Source organism: Natrix helvetica (assembly GCF_964273705.1).
Source record: "Natrix helvetica genome assembly, chromosome: 1".
NCBI lineage: Eukaryota > Metazoa > Chordata > Lepidosauria > Squamata > Natricidae > Natrix > Natrix helvetica.
The window spans coordinates 271,533,164-271,557,714 of record NC_138548.1 but is presented as its reverse complement, the minus strand read 5'-3'; the positions used below and the strand labels follow the sequence as shown (position 1 = coordinate 271,557,714).

At 35.0% G+C, this 24,551-nt stretch overlaps 1 protein-coding gene across 2 annotated transcripts in view; it reads right to left on the bottom strand.

Annotated features, from left to right (window-relative positions):
• CPEB4 (cytoplasmic polyadenylation element binding protein 4) overlaps positions 1-24,551 on the bottom strand; it is a 61,428-nt gene that overhangs the window by 33,731 nt on the left and 3,146 nt on the right. For both annotated transcript variants that reach the window (XM_081942570.1, XM_081942569.1), the window contains exon 3: positions 11,310-11,391. In XM_081942570.1, coding sequence (XP_081798696.1) covers positions 11,310-11,391 — 82 coding nt within the window. The remainder of the gene's footprint in view (positions 1-11,309; positions 11,392-24,551) is intronic.

Below are 24,551 nucleotides of genomic sequence, written 5' to 3'. Positions count from 1 at the left end.
CCAGAACTGAAAAACAAGATGGCCATGCCACCTGGGGAGCTAGTTCGGGGGTGTGGCAGGTCTGGGTTGCTGCCAGTTGCTGTGACCCAGGCCACCAAACCACTACCGGTTCGGCCAAACCAGTCCAAACTCGTAGGAACCCACCACTGGTATATTGTCTTATCTGACGGTTTTCTGGAGGAATGTAAGTGGCCATCAAGGGAAACTTAGGATGATTATAGGCAAGATAAGTTATTGGTAGAAATTAATGACCTATCTTTCATATTATCTTATGTTGCCCTTGATATTTCTTCTTACATTTTTTTATTCTATCATATCTTCCTCAAATTAATTCATTTTTTCCCCTTATGTTCCATTCATGTAACTAATTTCAAAGACATTATACAAAGAACTTTGTGTAACACAAAAACAAGAAAGCCAGGGTTGGTTTATCATGATGATAATGTTCAAATTGTCATGTCAAATAAGCTGAATTTGGAGGAGGTAAAGCAGATCTCTCCCTGTCAGGTTCAATCTTTGAAAGTCAAATATCTCAGAAAGGAAATGCAATCAAGTTTCTAGAGGAAGATTCTGCACTCTTGTAGATATAAATACCCGTACTGAAAATGACAGCTGCTCAAGACAAACATGAGACAGTAGACAGAAAGATGATAAACAAAAATACAATTATAACAATTGGCAAGGGTTGGTGGACAACAATTTGAAAACAGCAGTATACGAAGTAGACCACATAATATAAAAGAAAAAAACCCCAAGAAACTGGCTCATTTACAATACTTAGAATATTTAAAATTGTTCATACAATCTATATAAATTATCCTGAATTGAAATTTGTCTAGCAAGATCAACAGATTTCTGCATTCTGAGTTTATGATACTAAAAATACTAGGCCTTATATCATATGTATATTAAATTGAAGGCCTTATTATTTTTAAAAGCTACCATAAAATACCATAAGAACTCATAGAGCCAGTCTAACACTTCTGATCAAAAATGAGATCAGAACAGGGCCCTATGTTTCCTGTCAAGCCCTCAATTTTATTTTTTCCATCTTTCAAGTCTGGGTTATTACCATTCTGTTACCATGATTACAAACTAGGAGGGTTGCCATGATTACAGACTAGGAAGGTTTGAACCAATTCCTCAAATTTACTATCTTTAAAGCCAAGGCTAGGACAATATGCAAAAATTCAACACTGTTCCATAATTCATGTAGTCCTTAGGGTAAGAATTAGAATATACTCATCTGTTCCCATCAATTCTTCATGTACGGCTGACAAGTAGCAACCATGCTGATCACAAAATTCATCAATAAAGTCAACAGAAAGTAGCAGATATTTTAAAGGCATTTTCTAGGTCATTATTATACCACTACCACCATTCACTTCCCGTCTTCAGGAATCTAATAAATCCTGAAACAGTAAAGATTATTTGCCATTGAAAATTATTCCCCTTGAGGATTTCTTCTATCTTTCATCTAAAAGAGACAGAATAATAAGGTTCCTTAATTTGGGGAACCAAATATGGCCACGTGACTGTTTAACGACTGTTCGAAGTTAGAACAGCACTGAAAAATGTGACTTATTACCATTTTTCACAATTACAACTGTTGCGGCATCCCTATGGTCACATGGTCAAAATTTGGACACTTTGCAACAGGCTCATATTTATGCCGATTGCAGTGTTCTGGGGTCATGTAATCCCTTTTACAAGGTAAAATGAGGACCCAGATTGTTGGGGACAATATGCTTACTCTGTAAACCGCTTAAAAAGGGCTGTAAAGCACCGTGAAGTTGTGCATAAGTCTAAATCAGTGATGGGCTGTTTCCGGTTTGGGCAAACTGATAGTTGCGACCTGTGGGTGTGGGTGATGCTATGCTGTCCTATTTAGCATTGTTTTTGATGCCGCACACATGTGCAAAAGGCACGTCTGCAAGCGAAGCACATGCGCAGAGGGCACACGTTTACAACCAGCAAATCGATTGTTAAGGTAAGTGCAGCCCACCTCTGGTTTAAATGCTATTGCTATTACTAACTTAACAACTGCAGTGTTTCATTTAACAACTATGACAAGGTAGGTCCTAAAATGAAGTAAAACTCACTTAACTCATTGCCTCACTTAGCAATGGAAATTTTGAGCTCAATTATGGTCATAAGTCAAGAACTACCTGAATTTTAATGCAGATTTCAAGGCAGTAATGTTTATATGTTATGACTGAAATGACTAACATGCTATTATTTAGAGAGCTTAAAAGTATGGGAAATGAAAAGGAAAAAAAATCTAGCAGTATTAGCTTCCATTTAGGATGTCAGTGTTCCATGCATAATATTATTTGTCTTCTCATCCAGACTGCAGTGTAAGATGAAAGAAAAACACTGCAATTCACATAAAAGTATTAATTATATGATAATGGTTTCAGCCTTAAGCTAATTGCTTAATCTTAATATCTTCAATGTATTCTTACTTAAGCGTTGAATGTATTTCTGAAATTCCTCTAGAGGCCAGATTGCCTCTTGAAACAACTTTTCTGTGAACAAAATATCAGAGACCAGGTTCCCTCCTCATGGTCTTCATCATGTTCCAAAGATTCAATAGCTGACATAAATCATTCTAGGCTTCGCTGAATACACAAAGATAGGCTCTATTTTGTCAGGCATAGACAAGCATATATCAATCTGCCTGGATAGTTTCATGTGCTAAGAAGGATTAAAAAGGCTCAGAAGGAAGACTATCAGGGAGTATCAGCGCTAAAGATATCTCAAAAGAAAAAAAGTATGCACTGATGCCAAGAAAGCTGAACATTTGTGCTCATGAAGTCATCAAGAGCCAACCTTAATTGAAGCATGCTTCTAACTTTTTTTTTAACCTGCATCTGTCTTTGTGCAAGAAAAGGAATCACAATCCATTTCTCTGTACATGGTCTCTGCCTCTCTGAAATGAGGCAGAATAAAGGATGGGTGAGAGATGGGAGCGCTCTGGACATCTAATTCCATTCATCCATTGTTTATGTCTATTTATTTAGTTCTTGTTTAGATCTTAATGATGTTCCATCCTCTTGATATCCTAAAAGACAACAGCTATTATAAGAAAGCTAAAATAAATTAAGATGGTCATGCTTCTCTCTTGTCACCAGAATCCATCAATATTCATTCTAGAATTTTTGATGGATAACATGTGTCAGCCATTAAGAATATTGTGAATATAATACATAACAAGGTGCTCACAGATTCTAACTCTGGTATCTTTATTTGCTAAGCCAATTCTGTCTTATGACATTTAGAATGTTTTGGAAGTTTAGATTAAGATTTTTCTAAAATTCACAAACAATAAAGCTCTCATTTAGTTCACTGATATTACTTTAAAGAGGGCATAACCAGTGGTGGGTTGCAGGCGGTACACTCTGGTAAGGGCGTACTGGATCCTGCCCAGAGCACCGGGTACCGTTCCAGTACGGTTCTCCGGAGGGCCCACCTGCCTGCCCGAGCTCCTTACCTGTGCTTTAAGCTTTTGGCACTTCTGTGAACGCAAATGGCACGTACAGTGCCTGCGCGATGCTCTGCTGAGATGCTGGAGCGTTATGGAGGCTTGCGGAAGCGCCATTTGACGCTACAATGCATGCGCGCACACCGCACACGTGCATGTAGGGGACCCCGGGGCCGTTTCAACCGTACCAGTTGGAACGGAATCCGGAACCCACCACTGGCATAACCATCAATACATTATAATATGGGAGAAAGCAGTATTTATATTTCTGTTTGCCCAAATCTAATTAATAAATAAATACTGGGCTATTTCTCTATATCTATTTGGGATATTTTTTTTCAAAACCGTGTATCTATAAATTGTAAGAACCTCAAAGTTTGCAATGGCCAAATAGCAAATCATAGCTAACTGTAATAAACATTTCAAACTAGCTACTTAATATACCTGTATGGTTAAGATCCTTTACAGCAATAACTTCTGCAGTATTTGAATTATTAACCAAGATTCCTTGTTTATGGATAGAAAAGTGCTTGTTTTCTCCAGCTCTTACTTGAAATACCTAACCTAAAAAGCATAGCCAATTAGATCTACAAGCTAGCTCCCTTCTGACTAATGAAAACAATCTCTGTTATTTACTTTCCCCATCCCATATAAATATGCCTTAGGGAAGTCACTGTGGCTTCCCTTCTTCTCAGTATCAGAATGGAAAATATCAACAGTAAAACACCTCCTAGCCTTATTTGCTTCTTTTAATCCACAGCAACAACAGCTTGGCTTTCCTTCATTTTCATTCTAGAGAGCAGTAAGTAAAAGCTCATATTTTCAGTTTCATCTTAACTCTCTTCCTTGATCTTAGGATCCTTTCCGTTCCAGGATTTCTGCCCATTCAGGAATATATGTGCATTGCTGCTTGTGTGAGCCAATGAATGAACATACTACTTGAATGAGGCTATAATATTTAAATATAGTTGCTTTATTATTACGGTGGATTTTTTTTTTTTTACTTTGCTTACCACTAGTTAGAATAGTCGGTTTGTGAAAAAAATAATGTATTTTGTATTACTTTCACTTTCCATTGATAACTTCCTAAAATTCCAGCTTCAACTAGCCATGGTTTCCTCTCCCCCCCCCCAAAAAAAATCTTCCTTTTTCTCGTTCCACTCTACTTTAGTTTTATTTCAGCGTAAATATATGGATTAAACTCTGGTTTTGTTTAATTAAAACTTATTTGCCAAATTAATTATATCTGTGAACAATTCTTTTCTGCAATTAAGGATGATGAGAGCAATACCTGCAAGTAGGAAAAGTTAAAAAAAAATCTACATTCGGTACAAATGAGTTTAGATTCCTCCATATTCAAAGTTCACAAAGTAATCAATCAGATTAATGTAAATGAAAGGTCTTTCTCCCTGAATCAACAGAATACAGACAATGAATGGCAAAGGGATCACATCTAAATATGATACATCCCAGGAGGGCTTTCAAGAGACCTTTGTTTTTGAGATAAAGATAAAATGGGCATAATTAAAATCTGTATTGTTCTTTTTTTTTTCTTCTGCATTATTGGGCTCGGTAAATTAAGTCGGAGAAATTATATTACTTGTGCTATGCCCTCTACAGTTCTTGACAGTAAATTAGCTATGGCACCTTACATTTTCTATCTTTGTCACTGTGGATCAGCATTTTCAATGTGAGCCTTTCTCGTTGTTTAACTGTCCACTGACATAACATATTAGAGAAAAACAACTAATATATGTATACTTTCATAGTGACCAAAGTTTGGAACTGGCTATTTTCTCCCAAGCATTTATCAAAGACTATAGAGATTCTCAGTCATCCGGCTCATGGTTGTCCCAAAGGTGCTTTTTCAGGAGGCAATAGGACTTTCTGGACTATTTATCAAAGAATATGATTCAATTTTAGAATGTAAAACCATAAAAGACTCCTGAAGAAATATCATGGTTCATAACTGATTTCAGAAATGAAAATCAGTTCTAACATCTAACATGGGTATCAGTGTTATATTTTGATTACAACTAGACACTGAAGATATATTTAATTATTTTAAAATATGACTCTCATTTAGGACTGTGGAAAGCATTCAAAAGAAGTATTTGCAAAAGTCTTTTAGTATAAAATGAATAAAGCACTCTTCCCAAAGGATTACATATAAACCACACGCATAAAGATCACCAGGAAGAGAATTCACAGCAGTTGTCTATACCTTCCAGGGGAAACAACCACTAGACTACTTCAAGGATGGAATCTTCACTTGCTCTAAGATGCTTTGGGGATCTCTGTTTTCAAATGCTTCCCCATAATCCTACTTTGTCCCTGTTTATGCAGCCTTGGACCTAGAATTATAATATTTTTTTCTGAACAGTTAAAGTACTGATTCATTTTACTGTTAACATTAAATATGTCATGAATTTTCAATCAAGTGATAGACAAACCCTTCACTGTTGACGTATCAATGGATGTTTTATGTTAGTTGTTATTCTAGTTGCCTTTAATGTATGTGTGTATATGTGTCAATTCCTAGAAGAGATGGCTTAACAGCTATGCCTGCATACCCTACGATTCTATCTACCAAGCCCCCTCCCCCCCTCACATACACATATTGGCCTGGAATTCATTCCATTTTATCCCACATACAAGCAGTAGTGTAGATCCTCAATAGATAATGTATAGCCTCAGAAATACCATTCTCCAGAAAGATAGTATGGAACATATAGTTTTCAATTAAACATTACAAGGGCAAATAAAATAACTTTCCTAAAGATGTTGGATTCCGCATCAGATGATACCCAGCTGAAATTAAACCACAACATGCCTAGTGTTCAAGCAATAGAAGTTGCCTAGTTACAAGACACTACTTAGTAAATTAGATCTATGCTAAATTGAACCAGCTTTTAGACAAGACAAAGGGATTCCAATTCATTCTAGAAATAGTAACACAGGAAAGAGTATCAAAGGTCATTGAAGAGAAGGTCAACCAATCCTGGAACAGTTTTTTTTCCCCATGGAAAGGAAAGGCCAGTTAATCAGGTCTTGCCAGATTCTCTCACTATCTGTTTTACTTGAGTACTTGATTTCATATCTTAAAACATTATATTGGCTTGGAGATTAATACCAGTCATTATTTTTCACCTCCAGAAGTGGGTAGTACCAACCTGCCAATCAGTGAAGGACTCTTTGAGTCAAGAGTAACTTTAAAAAGTTAATTCCATTAACAACAACAACTGTGAAAACAGAAAACATATACTTTTAGGGAAGATCATAAATCTGCCCTTGCACTCCTCAAAAAGAACCTACTAATTAGATCAAAAGCCCTGATAAACTAAGTAAATGCAGCATCAGACACATAAAACCCAGAAACATGTAAGTTAAGATTACTGTTAAGCATTAACTCCATACTAAGCAAGTGACTTTCATACCATTCTGTTCTGAAGGAACTTTACATTAATAATTTGGAGTTCGGTTTTTATTTCAAGTCATTGTCAAAACAGAAATATTGAGTTACTTAAGTGGCCTCTTTTCTTCCTAATGCTGTAAATTTTTAGACATATTCTTCATTCAGATACATCTCAGTGAGAAAAATGGGATGGGATGGGATGGGATGGCAGAGAAGAGAAGAGAAGAGAAGAGAAGAGAAGAGAAGAGAAGAGAAGAGAAGAGAAGAGAAGAGAAGAGAAGAGATTCTTTATTGGCCAAGTATGACTAGACACACGAGGAATTTGCCTCCAGTGCAAAAGCTCTCAGTGTACGTGCAAAGCAACAGAGTAAAAATAATCTTAATAATGATACTAATAAGACAGAGTAGTGCAGGAGATGAGAAGGATAGTAATAATAGTACAGCCATAAAACATGGGTGAATAAGACATAAGACAGTACTGTGAGGATTAGGTATTCAACAGAGTGATGGTACGGGGAGGGGGGAACTATCCTTGTGTCTAGTTGGTTTGGCATGCAATGCCCTATTGTGGCGTCCCAAGAGGAGGAGTTGAAATAGTTAATGTCCAGGATGTGAGGGGTCTGTAATTATTTTCTCAGACATCCTTCTAACAGCATAGTATCAGTTATTCAAGTCTCAGACCACTCAGAGATTTGGGTGCTGCCTGAAAGAGTTGGAGCACTTAACATGACCAGAGATGTAAAATTTCATAGGGGGTTATTAGTACAGCCATACAGAATATTATAGCAGATGAGGACTACACTTCTCAAAATGCCAGCAGGCATGGAAAACAAATTATTTAAAGAAAGGATCATGTGGGTTTTACGCATTCCTATTCCATTTAGTGACAGATTCTGCATCATGTTGTACTTCAGATGACTCCCAGAGAGGAGTCATAGTGTACAGTAATTTTACATGAGCCAAAACATTCATCCAAGCCTTGACTACTTAATTTTAGACTGTGACTAACTCTTCTTTTTTCATAGTTCACCTGCCAATTCTTAATTACTCCGCATATAATCAAACAAATTTTCTTGCTTTCTTATAATCTGTACCAGATGAGAGCAATTGCCCAATACTGTGTAATTATTACTATTGGAGAAAAAATATGCCAACTGATAGAATTTTCCATATCAACTTCAGTTTTAAATCTCTTGTCTTCATTGGAAATCCCAAACTTCATAATTGCATTTATTTCAAGGAAGGCATTAGGGATAAACACATGCTTAGCTTCCTCTTATTTCTTTATTTATTTTATTTTATTTTATTAAATTTATAGACCGCCCCCTCTCCCTCTTGAGGTAAATGGAAGAAGAAAAACTGCAGTAAGGACAAACTATCAAATAAAAAGAAAAAGCAATTGTTTTAAAATTACAAACTCTTATCCCATTAGTCCCTTTGAGATTAGCAGTATTATGCAAAGTGCAGAAAAGAACTTAAAACATATGAGATAAGAAAGAGAAAACATAGTTAAATCTGGTTAACAGAAACATCATTAACTACATATAATGAGTCCCTATCTTTCTGTTCTTGCAAAACATCCTTGCTCCCACACATCCGTATCTCTCTTCAAACATTGATTTGTGCTCTTCAAAGTTCCTGCCTCTCTTTTCTTAGGATCATATCAACTCACACATGTATAAACTAAGAATAACGTATCAAGTAACTTAGGAACATTTAACTCCTACATATCAACTGTATATAGTTCCCCCCTTCTTTTACACAATCCCTCCTTTTTTTTCACGATAGACAGAGTTCATGAAAAGATTGAACAACTGTTTGTCTGGGATAATATAAGGACTCCTACCTTGAGCAGGGAGGGTTGGACTAGAAGTCCTTCGAGGCCTTCTAGTCTGACGCTTCTATATTCTATGTTCTAACTGCATCAAAGCATGGCTTTCTCAGTCTTCTCTCTCTCAACTTATTCAACCATTCTTTAGCTATCTCTTTTGCAACTTGGTCCTCAGTCATTTTAATCAAGCCACCTCGACAGACTACTTTTGTACTGGCTATTTCCTTTTGGATTTAATCCTCAGTCATTCATCATGAATTCATCCCTGGCCCTGTCACTTTGGGTTTACCACATATACTGCTAAAGTACTGCATTTTCACTGCATTTAACTTATTTTTACATTCCTATTGCAGTTCCTCTGCACTCAACTTTCTTTTAAATTTCTCCTGAAATACCCAATGCTCATTTTCTTTACTTCTTTTGACAAATGTTTATTCCTCGCAAAACAAACCACATATTAGTTACCATCCTTCTACTAGCCTCTTAACATCTTAACATTTCTCCAATCATTTGCCCATCTTTGCAAACTATTCTACCAAGTTATACAAATTCATCTACCATGTTTCCCTGAAAATATGACATGTCCTGAAGATAAGGCCATGCCAGATTTTTGGGGTGGACAAAAATATACGCCCTCCCCCCAAACTAAGCCCAGTGGACCACCTCTCCCCTCCAACTGGGCAGAGCGCCACTCACTGACCTAGCGGTATCCCAAAGGCGCCAAGCTATGCAAGCAGGAGGGAGAGGGAACTGGCGCTCACATGGCTTAGCGCCTTCGGGATACCACTGAGTTGGTGAGCAGCGCTCTTCCCTGCTGGAAAGGTGGTTGCCGGGCAGCTGCTCTCCCGAAGAGGAGGCTACCGAAGAGCCTGGCTCCAAAATAATAAGCCCCCTCCCCCGATAATAAGGCTAATGCCATATTTCGGGGGTCAAAAGAAAATAAGATCCTGTCTTATTTTCAGGGAAACACAGTACATGCTCTAATCTTTGGCCACTTAGATAAAATTTGATATAATTATCTCTATTTTCTCTCTCAAATACAACTACTTTTGCCTTTGATACCTTACTTTCCAGCCTCCTTCCAGCCTCATATGATATACCTATTATCCATTATTTGTTGCAATTTATTTGGTTTCTTGGGCAGCATAACAGCATAAAACTACCCACAAAGTTAGCTCCCCAACTAACATACCTTTAACCCTGTCAGTATCTTTACACATTTATTCATAAATAAATTAAACAATCAAGGGGATATCACACATCCTTATTTGACATCCTGCTTAATATTGTACCATTTATTAAGTATCCAATTTATTCATATGTATTTTCCTTCCACTATATACCATTCTTATCAGTGATCAACCTTCGACCCTACATTCTCACAAGACACCCCATTATTCAAACCTATTCACCATACTTGCTTTCTCTATACAAGAATGTATGTTTTTCTCACCATCGTGCCTTTCTCAATAACTGTTGAAAAGCAAATATCTGGTTTGTATGGTTCCAACCAGCATAAGATGTAATATCTCTCCAATTGTGGTTTGTTAGTCACCTCTTTTATCCTTTCAATCAAAGTTCTCCCAAGCAACGTCTTAGGCACTCTTAAGAAAGTAATCCCCTGTAAGGTGTTTTTTTAAATTCTCTTTTGTTAACTATCCTTTTCTAGATGGGAACAATAACTATTCTCTCAAACATTTCATACAGATGAAACTGTTAAGCTATTCAGTAAGTAAACCACATTCACATTTGAATATTACCTGAAGCCTTAATAATTATCCTAATATTTATATTAGGATATATATTTTCATAATTTTGGGGCACTAATGTTTATAGTATTAAATTCAATCCTACTCTTTGAGATAGCTCTATAATCTCTATACAATCTGTATCTCCCTTATTTTAAGCACATTCGTGGCTTTTAGACTTTTTCATTTCATTGTTTCAGAAAGTATGCTTTTTCAGACTTTCCCTTAGTATAGTTCTAAGCACTTTTATTGCACTGAAATTTAATAGTAGCTTCTATATTCTCTTTCCTTATGTCCACTTCCTATTTATTCATTTGACAGATTAATCTGTTTTCTAAACATTTTGTATGCAGGACTCGTGTTTCTCACCCTGCACTCATGCCACTTTTAGTCTTATTTCTTTCACTTCTTTCATTTTTTTCAATATTAATACCAATTAATGGCCTAACCAACATTCAGAACCTCTCATGATCCTTTAGAGGGCATGAACAGATAGGTGAGAATGAGATGAGAGCATACAGGAAAAGTGACTGGGCCATTTGGGGACCCAACAGAGAATAAGCATAGTGACTGTATGGTGAGTATATGGTTAGAAAAGGATCTGTTTGAAACAAATGGTTTAAACATAATTCTATTCATGCACATACATGAAAAAGGGATTATTTCAATGGTAGTTTTGATTTAATTGCTTATGATGAAAGACTGAGAGAATTGGTGAAGGACACATGGGTGATAAATGCTTTAACTGTATTATAAATTGAACTTTCTACAACTTTGTGCAACTATATTATTCTAATTATTTAATCCCAAAAAATAGTAATCCAAGGTTACCTTTCAGAGAATCACTTTCAGCTCTCATTATGTCGATTAATGAATTCTCCAGTGAATGCATGTCAAAAGTTCTTGTACGATCCTGCAAATAAACACAAAGAACAGTTTAGAGCTGGAGGTAAGCTAAGCAAAAGAGCATTGTCGGTTATTTTTTTCAATGTACTAATCACTTCTAAATATAAGAACTTGAAACAGAAATTAACTACAAAATTATTAATGGCTTAGTAAATGTCTAAAAATGCCACATTTTGCAGAATTTGCTAAAACTGTACATATACCTGAACAATCCTTTAGAACTCTAGCCCATCTCCCGTGCCAAAAAATTATTCAATGTACCATACACAATTTCAACAAAGTAAAATATAATTTCAAAAAAATAATAGCTTTTATGTTTCAAGTAATTATTATTCATATTTTACAAAAAACTCAACAGCCTACAACTTAGTCTGCCAGCAATAAAGTCAAATCAAGTGAAATAAAAAGTGACCCTATATTGGAATAGTAAACATTGCTTCTGTTGACATGAACCTTGCATATCCTTATTTGGTATCTATTCAAAAGGATCCCATTCCATTGAGAAATAGATACAAAAGCACATTATGATTGTTTTCTATGATTCTTTCCAGCAACACTTCCTTGGCTGAATCATACAGTTTTAGATGCCAAGTGACAATTTATATTAGAAGGTATAATTCTTGTGTTTTAATAAGGATGGTTCTGTTGTCAACATACAGAATTCATAAATAGCTATTCTGAGGTTTTCTGCTCTATATTTCATTATACTGCTGTAATACAAACGCAATTGAAAAAGCAGATTGAAAGTGCTATATACTAAATGTAATCAGTTTGATCCTATACAATTTAAGTAAAAGCCATGGACTTCAAACTTAAGTGAAAATAATTTTATAAGGAATTATAGTTAACACAATTATTAATATAGGACTATGTAATTAAAATTCATTCCCAAATCCTAATAAACATCAATATAATAGTAAAATATGTCAATATAAAAATCATTAAAAGATAAGAAACATGTTTAAATATTACAACAAATAATCTGTGGATAGTAAGTAAAAAAGTGTCTTTTCACATCCAAAGTTCCAAAAATTTATTATTTCTAAAATAAATACTAATCCTGTAAAATAGCACTAGAGGACATTTACTACGTATTTTATAATTAGGTATTGTACTATACAATACCCTATAAACAGTAACTATCAATAATTTCAGTAAGCAATAATTCCTATATGTGTGTGTGTATGTGTGTATGTATGTATGTATGTATGTATGTATGTATGTATGTATGTATGTATGTATGTATGTATATATATATATATATATATATATATATATATATATATATATATATATATATATATATATATATATATATATATATATATATATATATATATATATATATATATTACATTTCAGTCTAGTCTACAACTGTGTAAAGCTCAAATTGATGCAGAACCATAAAGTTCAAGGGATGATTTTGATCCAGTCAAACATCTAATTATAATTTATTTCTCACTTGAGAGTAGGAAGAAAACTTCTGAAGGAAAAAATGGAGCATAAATGGATTAATTAATATTATGTTCTTAATTAATATTAAGCTCTGGTATTGACCCACTTTTTGATTTCTAGCTTTACTTTGTTTCACTATATTTATTAATGCATAGCACTACTAATAAAAACTAGCTCGAAGTAGTGGTTAAGGCATCAGGCTAGAAAAAGTAGGAATCCATGAGTTCTAATCCTGCGTTAGGCCCAAGGCCAGCTAGGTGATCTTGGGCCAGTCACTTTCTCTCTGCTTTAGGAAGGAGGTAATGGGAAACCATTTCTGAAAAACCTTGCCAAATAAACTGCAGTGACTTGTCCATGTAGTTTCCAAGAATTGGACACAATTAAATGGAAGGAGTAAAAAGTCCCTCAAAAATATTCATTGCTTAAAGCAGAGCTGTCAAACTCCTGGCCCACGGGCCGGACGAGTTATGCGCTGGTGACGCCCACACCTGGTTTAGCGAAGGGGGGGGGTCCCAATATGTCACAAAACACCACCATTATGATGTGAGTTTGACACTCCTGGCTTTAAGAATCTCTGAAACAGAAATCTATGGACTTTCAAAAATCAAGATAAAATTTGCTGTGAAACATTTGAATACAGTGTCAGCTTCAGAATTATAGAACTTCTTTTGAAGATTTCAAACCATGTAACATCTATGCGTATTACAGTTCTGTGAAACGATACCAACATGGGCACAAACAAAATGTGATTTTTTATTTACTCATATAGTTCAGTCTGATAACTCTTCTATAACTAAGACATCAAAATTAAGTTGCAGATACCACTTTGTATTTCAAGGTCAAAGCCAGCTCATCTTCCATTCTCATTTCCAAAAGAATTATGAGTGGTAGGCAAAATTTTAAAATACAACTATTCTCTTTTCAGTTTTCTTTGAAAACTGAAATGTTGAAATGAATTTACTATATTTACTAAATAATTATCCTCATTTCAGCAACCCAGCTTTTATTTGAAAAGCTATATTTAACATCTACAATGAGAAAACAAAACGTAAAATATAAAGCAAAGCTTTTTTATCGTTGAACTTTATTAGTATGTTTAAGGTTGAAATATCAATTTTAATACTCTAAAGAGAATATATTAACAAGTTAATTTCATATAGGAATGAAATTCCAGTATTGGAAAAGAAATCCATAACTGGAAAACAAGTCAGGAACAGTTCATTTCTTTTTCTTAGCAAAATGGATAGGACTGAACTGTGATGAGTATGCTCCAGTTTAAAAAGTGTTATGTCAAGATTGAAACCCTCCTCTAAAACTTATAAAATAGTTGCCTAATGCTGGGAAAGATTGAGGGCAAAGAAGAAGGGGCTGACAGAGAATGAGGTGGCTGGATGGAGACATCGAAGCAGTAGGCGTGAGCTTAAATGGACTCCAGAGGATGGCATAGGACAGGAAGGCCTGGAGGAATGTTGTCCATGGGGTCATGATGGGTCGGGCACGACTTCGCAACTAACAACAACAACAAACCTAATGTAACGTGTGTGTTTTTTTAATGTGTACTTATTTTTATTAAGAATTCAGCTGATTCCTGCTAAGATATCATGCACTGATGAAGAACTCATATTAATCTAATATGGCATCAGAACTCCATGCTGCTGTGCAGCAGTGCAAGGATGCCAATTCTCTTCAGCCTTACAGCACTTTCTAGTCACTTCTTTGTCCTTTTGTAGAACATAATAAAAAACCCCACATATATGTTTTTAAAAAATAGTTACATTTTGGGTTTAGCAGATCATTACGGAAAAGCTTGAAATGTTTTTGAGTTAAGTCATTCAGTTAGCATAATTACTTAAAGGCTGGCATCAACTCAGTGCAGTATCCGATTTTTTACCTTGATATATCTTATAACAATGTCTGTGAAAGCATCCAGTATTGAAAAAGAAATCCATAACTGGACAATAAGTCTGTAAATGTACCAAGAATGACTCCACAGTAATGCAACACATCTGAAGACATTAAAAAAGCATGTACCACAAACAACTTTTTTTTACATGTTCTTAAATATACATTTTCTTAGGCATCAAGAGGCTTGCTAACAACCAATTATTGTGAAAAAATATAGGTAACAGTAATTTTGAACAGAAACTCCCTTAACTTAAAGAGTGCAGAGAAGAGCAACAAAGATAATTAGGGGACTGGAGACTAAAACATATGAAGAACGGTTGCAGGAACTGGGTATGTCTAGCTTAAGAGAAAGAAGGACAAGGGGAGACATGATAGCAGTGTTCCAATATCTCAGGGGTTGCCACAAAGAAGAGGGGGTCAAACTATTCTCCAGGGTACCTGAGGGTAGAACAAGAAGCAATGGGTGGAAACTAATCAAGGAGAGAAGCAACTTAGAACTGAGGAGAAACTTCCTGACAGTTAGAACAATTAATCAGTGGAACAGCTTGCCTCCAGAGGTTGTGAATGCCCCAACACTGGAAGTCTTTAAGAAGATGTTGGATAGCCATTTGTCTGAAACGGTATAGGGTTTCCTGCCTAGGCAGGGGGTTGGACTAAAAGACCTCCAAGGTCCCTTCCAACTCTGCTATTGTATTGTATTGTAACTGTCATTCTTAGAAGCTGAGAAGGTAGAGGTGCATTAGTTCAGACTACCAGATTGACAAGTAGTTGAGCCCATAAATAATTGTTACTAACTTTCACTGTTACTCCATTTTTTATTTAAAAACAGTACATATTGATGGATATATTCCCATTCCTTATTTTTTGTATACATCCCTATCTCTGTATATCAAAAGCTTTTATTCTACCATCCTCACTGAAGGAAATATAGTCTATTTTCTGTTGTTAATATAGGAAAACTGAAAAAAAGGTGACACAATTCTGCAATAACTTCTATACCTTTTCCATTTTTGGCAGATTTTTTCACATTTACCCAATATCCTGAAATTAAAACTTGGAAAATTTTATTATACTAAATGGCCAAAAAATAATTGTGAAATAAAATAAAATCTTGCTTCAAAGAAAAAATATAATAAGGTATAGATAATAAGGGATCCACTACCCTTATTTTCTAAAAGCTTACAAGCAAAGGATTAGTCCATATACAGGTTATCCTCAATTTACAACCATAATTTAGCCTGAAATTTGTTAAGTGAGTTTTGCCCCATTTTACAATTTTTCTTGTCACATTTGTTAAGTGAATCACTGCAGTTGTTAAATTAATAAAATGGTGTTTCCCCATTGATTTTGCTTGTCAGAAGGTCGCAAAAGGCAATCACATGACTCCTGGACACTGCAACTGTCATAAATGTGAGTCAGTTGTAAAACGTCTAAATGGAAATCATGTGGCCATGGGGATGCTACAACAGTTGTACGTGTAAAAAATGGTCATAAGTCACTTTTTTCAGTGAAATTGTAACTTTGAACGGTCACTAAATGAACTGTTGTAAATCAAGGACTAGCTGTATTTCTTTAGCCGTTCATCAAACTGTAAATGTAGATGTTCATGTAATAAAGATGTACCAATGATCCTAACCCAACTGCCACTCAAGAGTTCCATACACAGAATAGTGTCATGCAGCAAGTATCACAGAAAAGACAGTGATAGAAACAAATGAACAAATAAGAAAATACTCCTGAAATATAAGAATCGAACTTCTAATTTTATTGCCTTGTGGTCTAAGCAAAATACATTTAAAAAATGACCAACTAAATACCATTGCTACACACTGGAAATGAAGATAAAGGAATTAGATCAACGTCTAAATAAAAGTAGGTTTACTTTTTAGATAATGTGGTCATGTGTTTATAACATATCATTTTCATAAAACTGGGTATCCTCGAATAGCATTTGGTTAGTACATTACAGCATGCAGTAAAAACAGGTATAAATTTTTATTTTTTCTACTTTCATTCACTGCATTTAAAAAGGGGAATTGGTTTTTTTTTTTTTCAATTAGACGAGAACAAAAATACTATTTCACTCAGAAGATTCCTAATTCTGTTCATTTTAGTTCACGTCTAAATTTCAAAAAATGTTATGTAGCTCTGGATGAGATTTTGGAAGAGACACGAAACTGTCTTGATGGCTCGGAGATTTAACTCAACATAAGTTAGCGGCAAATGTTAAGTTCATTCTGGCATAATATGGTACAAAAAGGCTACCTTACATTATTTCAGAATTTATGGTTTGGCTCTCACATCTTTTTTTATCAGAAAGCACAGAATGGTCTCACACAAAGCTTTAACTTCTCCAAAAGCTGAAAGAAGCTGTTTTAATCTGCTACGTTACAAGATGCTAGTTGTCTGATGTGGGTATCCCAAAAGAGGAAAACAAATCCACTGCCTGTCACTGTATGAAGAATGTTTGCATATTTGTTCATGAGCTTCTCCTTAAAATTTGCAGCAGTGGGCTTTCTCTAAATATACGTATGTACAAATCCCTTTTGACATGCAGTAAATTATATCGTTTGCCAACTAACTCACCCCCCCTCCCAAACTCCCATGAGGCACAACAAGCTGAACAGACACTTCCATGGCCACGCATTACCTACATGAGTAAATCAATCCAGTTTGATGACTATGCTTATATAAGAACCGTGACCAGCTCCATAACAAAGTACTTCAGATTTACCACAGCATGGTATAACACAGTTTTTAAGTTAAATGTTTTTTTAAAGAACTTGTACACAAGATCCTGAACTGTGAACTCTACAAAGAACACACAAATAATTGTGCTAATAACAGTCTGACTAATCAAGGTTACAGTACTAATTTAGTACTTTATTCCCTTGAAGATAGAAGAGTGTCAGCAAATAAGGAAATATGGTAACAGCTGTTTCTTAAAGAGATATCAGGATCTTAAACTATTTTCTTCATTTGAACAGGGCACAAAAAGCATATAAGACTTTAATTAAACCTTACAATTGTGTGGTAAAAAGGGAGCCAAATGGTACTAATAAACATTTGCTTTATATAAAGCAAAAAACTTCAGTGAATATTCTTTATTACCATAATTTACTCTGTTAAAAGAAAAAGAAAATTGTTGGCTTTTTTGCTTAAAGTTATTTTAAAATAATTCAGACATATGGAAGGGAAATAAAACATAATATGGCTGAAATTTGTTTTACATTCTTGCTTTAACCATAATGTATCAATTTAAATAAAAAAAATACTGTTTCATTGTGACATTCAAAATGGGAAAGCCATCAGTTTGAAATCATAGTTCAAATTATGTCTACAATCCCTCCGAGAAAAATGAAAATAATCTCTGCGTACAGCGCATTTACTACAATCCTTCTGAACTTACTACAAATGAACACAACAATACATGTTTTTGAAAACCAATGGCTGAAACACCGAATTCTTTTTTCAGAAGTAGCCAAATCTCTTTATTTAATAGTATCCTTCCTCCAAGTTCAACATATGGAGAAGGAAGATGGGACAATTTGTTTGATGGGAGACAGATGGGAGATAGGAAGGGAACTCTTTAATTACCTCCCAATCATGTCCTGTAAACTTTTAAAAGAAAAGAATAAAAGATAGTATGGAGTCCTGCAATTCATGCATTAGTCCCATCTTCTGCTATAGAAGTATATAATGAGTTAATCAAGGCTATTAATATCGGATTTTGCAGCTAGAAAAACTTTAGTACGATGCAAGAGGAACAAGAATACAAAATTAGGACATCAACCATTAATGTAACCTCTTGCACCACAATACCACAATGAGTTCCCATCTTTGTGGTTTTATACTTAGTTCCTACCTAAGTAAAGCATGCATACAGTTTAAAGCATCAAGATATGAGTCAGTTTGTGTTGCTATCATCTGAACAGTAACTGATGAAAGTTCCAATGTTTGCCAAGGTGAGGCAATCTCATCTGGAACACACCAACAAACGTTATAAATTAAAAAAAAACATGATTGGGTGTGCCAAATTTGTTTGTAACAAAGGCCTGGGCTTTTAAATAGGTGCTTTCAAAGTGAGAAATCTTTGAAGATGAAGGACTCAGTAACATAACTAGTGATGATACAATTTATCTGGGCCTCTCTTTATTCAGCAGGCATATATCCACCCACCATATATTATTCACTCTATCACATGATATTTAGTATAAAGTCCCCTTTGAGTCAAGCTCAACTGCTGATGAATCCATGGGCAGATACATGCAGTTTTCATGGTTAATCACCACCTTCTTCTAGGATTTGTTTTTTAATTTCCCAATCCAACCTATAGTCCTGGAAGGTTTCAGTGATCTCATTCAAGTACTAATCAGATCCAAACCTATATTTGATCAATGGAACATAGATAGATCAATACACGCCTCCCCCTCCTCCACTCCACATTCCCAGGCCTTCTAGAGTTCAACTTTCATAATTCCTAACCAGCTAACTTTCCTGAAGGATAACAAATTGGGGAAATTGCTAATACCTCCAAATTAATACAGATGGAAAAATATGTATTATGTATTCTTGGAAAAATAAGATATTAATCTTAATGATCCATTCCCTTTTTCAACTATTGTACTTAATTAGAACATAACATAATCAGTAGGCTAAACATGCTTCAGGTTCAAAGGGAATAATGTACCTAGAAGGGTAGTCACATAATCCTGGGAAAAATGCAGCTGTTTTAAGGAGCTGTTGACAGATACTAAATGATTATATCCATATGCCCCCCAAAGCACCTTTTTGCCTTCAATACTGTACTGTAAACACTAAGTTTCTATCTAAATGTCTTAGTCTTCAGCAATATCAGTAGTGACAGCACTTGGCTAACCTTGGCTGGGTTTATAACTAAACAGGGTTTGGCCTGGTTAGTACTTGGAGGAATACCAGGGTGAAAGCTAGACAAAAAAAACCCAGAAGAAATATTTGGCAAATTTCTATTGTTTTATTGCCATGAAAACAAAATGGACATGTCCATAAAATCACCTGGACTTGATTGATTTGAGATAATCAACAATTACTACCAAGTGGCTCCCAGCCTTTTATCATTTTGAGATTTAACCATTTGCTTTTGCCCTATCTCAACTGGTCAACAGAGAAGACTGATACACAACTACAGTTTCTTTTTTTAGGAGGGCAACCCTAGTATTAGAACTTGCACAAACATATGTAATTGGAGACCAAACTGTAAACTGAACACCATGTTTAAAAGAAATGGTGTATCTTTATCTGCATTTTCATTGTTTTACCTTTTACAAAGGGGAAAATGAAAACATACTGAAAGCGATTCAAAGTCTACAGGTTGTCAACTTCATGTTTCCCCATGGGAAATGCTATGGTGGGAAAAGACAGCCTAAAAATACTTGTTTGGAGTGCCTCAAAATTGCCCCAGATGCTTTCTCAGTCATACATTTATGATCATTCTAGTCCATATTTCTTTCTTTCTTATGCAATTCCCAGAACAACATGACTATAAATAAATGGTTCCGATGTACATTCCAGATTGTGGTTATATAAAAAAAAAAGGCGGGGTGGTGGTGGAGAAAAATGGGACAAGCATGTATTGCCTTATATGATGAACAGCCACTGCGAACCTAACAATACAAAATGCCGGGCTGGAGCTACAGGTTCATACAATGGGTGATTCAACTTTAGCAACATCTGCCAGATGTACAGGCGTGCTTTCTTTAGAACACTGAATCCAATTTCAACCTTCTTGAGCAATAAGTAAAACAAATACCGTCAAAGACAGGCCGCAGATCAGATAAACATTTAAAAACAGTCTCACTCCTTTTAATCCAGAACATTGCATTATCACATAGCTAATGTAGATGAAAATTTAAAGAAAATAGAACAAAGTCTGCTGTTCTTAGTATGCTTGTCTTCATAACAATCAACCATTCCTTATAATTTATTTTTCTAGTTTCCTTACCAGTCTCATAATTTTGCATATGAAGTAGTAACTCCATTTTGCCTTTCTTTGAACACATATTTAGGACAAATAAAAACAGATTTAGCAGAAGATAAATGTAGCATATCCAATTAAAATATAATTACTTGGTGTATCAGAATCATTACAATTTCTTCAAGCAATTTATTGGAGCCAAGAATATACCACTAACCTAATTAACATCTTGCTTGCTATCAAGAAGCAAGTTAGGTTCACAAAACCGTGTTTGTTTCAATGAAGCTCTAGATTTTTTTAAATGCATTAGGATTTTTTTTTTTTTTTTTTGCTGGAATCATTTCTTTAACAGCTAAATGTGGGAGAATACTCAGTACGCAGCAGTTGCATGTTTCAACTTAATAAATTCCTTCAGGGCAAGTGAAATAAGCATACAACTATTTATTTTAGAAACTGGACTTCTGCCTAGCAGCAAGGATAAGTTTTCCTGTTTCAACCTTAACTGTCTTTAGTGCAGAACAGTGTCCCTGTTCTACAAGGAAGTACACTAGCAGGAAAGACATGTTTGCATACATGAAAGCCTATTTGAAACCTAACTGCTACCGATAGGCCTCTACATTGTGTTATGACTGCAATGAAAAATAAAGCTACGAATGTTCTTTTTAAAAGAAGACCAGTATATGTTTTACAGTAATCATATGTTTGCTTCCAAATTGCATCATCATGATGAAATATACATTTCTATTGTGAAAAATATGTGGGCTGCTTCTTCACTGCATTCTCACCAGAAGTTTGTGTCCCTATTTAAAATGAAAAGTAAAGATAGCAAAGATTTTTTCCCCTGCAAAGAAAATATTTTAAGTAAATTGTATTCTTATTTGTATCTCTTTCCCTCTCCGCCCAGATTTAATCAGTGCTTTCAAATGTTCAGAGCACTCTGCAAAAAGCATTAATGCATCGATACCATGTACTGTATTATATTTTGAGAATGTTAAGCAGGTTGTATTCTAAAATACAAAAAGAACAGAAACAAAACATCAATGTTTCAACAATAAGCAATCTTTCCTCTGGCACTCCCAGATTGAAATGTTTGAACCTGTCACATTAGATATAGCACATGCGCCGCTTGCATCTTTAAAGAGGACTGGCTCTTTAAATCAAAGAGAATATGAACCACGTGCACAATTCCATACTTCTGTGGTTATGTTCCTGGTTGGGAGCTGCACTGCAGTTTTTACTCGCTCTGTATGCAGTTAGTTTTCTCACGCTAAAGTATTAAAGGGAAAAGGTGACATAGAGACACAAACAAAGCTCACATTATACTGTATCCTATTTCCTGTCAGGGAACGCAAACTGGACAATTCAAATTGCCATACCTGTCTTTAAAGAGCTGCCACTTTGGCAAACAAGCAAGAAAAACCAGCAAGCATTGTGTAATTGCTGTTTACCCTTTATCTGTGCACTAGGGGGCAACTGCTACTGACTAGCGCTGCTACAGCTACCATCGCTTCCCTCGTTATTAATGTAGCATTAAATCTATGGATATCATTGAACATCTTTGTTAGAGGAAAATATTTTGATTTTAAAACTTCAAGGAGCCAAGAGTGCAAATAAATACAATACATATACAGCCCATTCTATTATCTTCCTAACAACCCAGTAAAAGATCCCTCATGCAGCACTGCAACAACATCTCAACTGGGAAAAACAAAGGCAACAATCACTATTAAAGGCGAAAATGGGTTCTAGCCTCATGCCAATATCCATTTTCAATTGTGTGGTCTTCTATATTGTCATAACAAAACTAAGGCGCTGGATGAATAGATTTTTTTTATTTCGCCTTCCATTAAATTAGGCCTAGGCACTTACAAGCTACTGGTCTGAATTTTAGTAAAGATGCATCTTAGCATCAAATGACAATGCTTTTTTTAAAACAATCATCCCAGTTTGTGCATCGTACAACGAAGTAAGTATTTGCATGAAAACCAGGCAATGCTCTTTAAAAAGAAAGCCAGGTCAGCAAAGGCCTTTTTGCATCAGAGTTAATCTTTGAAGGATATTCATGTCTGTATTTCCCGTGACACCAAGATAAGGCCAGCTCCTCTACTAGGGGAGTCTGTGATTATTACATTTGCATAAGCATTGCAGAATTTACTGAATTTTCATTTTCTGAAGAAAAGGGAACGTCTCTTTATATAGAAGCTATTTGTGTCTGTGTGGAACAAATAACATTGGTCCAAATTAATGGTATTATATTTGTTACTTCTAGCAAGATACCACATAGCAGTAATACTAAACATAGCTAAAAGCAGGTCTTATAATTAAATGTATCAGAGGCAGAATTGAATTGTAGGTATTCCAAGAGCTTAATCCATGTAAAGCTTTGTAAACATATTTTTGCATGCACTTTCATTCGAAATAAATAGTTATCTTGCACAATCATTTGGGGAGGGAAAAAGAGAACCATTTCATGTGAAAAAGGAGGAAGAAAAAAAAAGCACTATCTGCTTCATGCTGCAAAAAGTAAATGCCAAAGATTACTGGAGAATTTTCTAGATTTGCAATACTCAGCTGTTCTTTGAAGTCCTGCACTTGCCTTCTCAGCACTGAGCACAGGCATTTCAAATTAAAATGTACTTCATTAAAATATGTTCCTTTTGCTAGATACAAAGAGACAGGATTTGGTTGTGATATGGCCAATTTGTTCTTCAGAAGAAAAAAAAACCCTGGTCACAATATATTGCCACAGATATATATATCTATATGTATCTATATATATATATATATAGAAATAATAATCCGAAGAATAAAAAACACATAATATTCCAGTATTTCAGGACAAAACATCGCACTTGCATCATGCCTAGGTCCGAGGCCTTAATTTATGAAGACAATGCTTTATCCTACCACAGTGTAGTTTCTTTATATAATCACAATTTGCAAAATGAACTAAAACAATGAACCAAATCTTGCTGCAGTGAGGCTCAACCAATTACCCTTATAGTCCAGCTGATTCATAGTATTAGTGGATTTATGAATCCTCATATTGCTTCCTGATTTATTATTTCCTGATTTCTATTTCAGGTGCATGAACTAAAAAGAAAATAGAAGACCTGTCCTCTGGGTAATCTAACCCAATTATAAAATAGTTTTCTATATTTAAAAAAAGTATGGCTTTTGTCTATCTACCAGTTTTCCAATTATGACAAAACTAGGTCACAGCACTCATCTGATTATATATACCGTGTTGAGAAATAATAAATATTTTACAATTTTATTTTTTCATCAATATTTTTTAACATTTTGCTATCTCAGTAAAACACTACAGAATATTCACTTAACCACAGCTAATAATGAAACACAATATATTGTCACTGCATTGTTTAAATGGCGATTTCTAGTGGTAATTGTTTATAAGTGGAGAAATAGGTACTACTGAAATTCTCAGCCTATTTGCTTATAGCAAATGGCTACCCTCCAATAGAAAAAGCTGTCTCAAGTAGTCCACATCTATTTTTAGTAATGACTTATAATCTACTACTAAAATATATTGCCCTTCCTAGCAGAGACCAGCTCAACATTTTAAGATTGTTATTTGAGCTGCATTTAAAAACCTACATATTCCAAATTAAATCGAAATGAAAATAATGCTTGTTGTACAAAGCTGTAGATGTATTTTCTATCGTTTGATAAATTGGTAATAATTAATTGCATTGAATTCTATTATATTTTAAAAGGTGCACACTTTCAACAGTTCTTGTGCTTTAGGATTTTGTTCAGTTATAAGGATGACTCCAATTATTGCTCTTGTAGTTGTTTTATTGATCAGATAATACTGATTTGACAGCAAACTA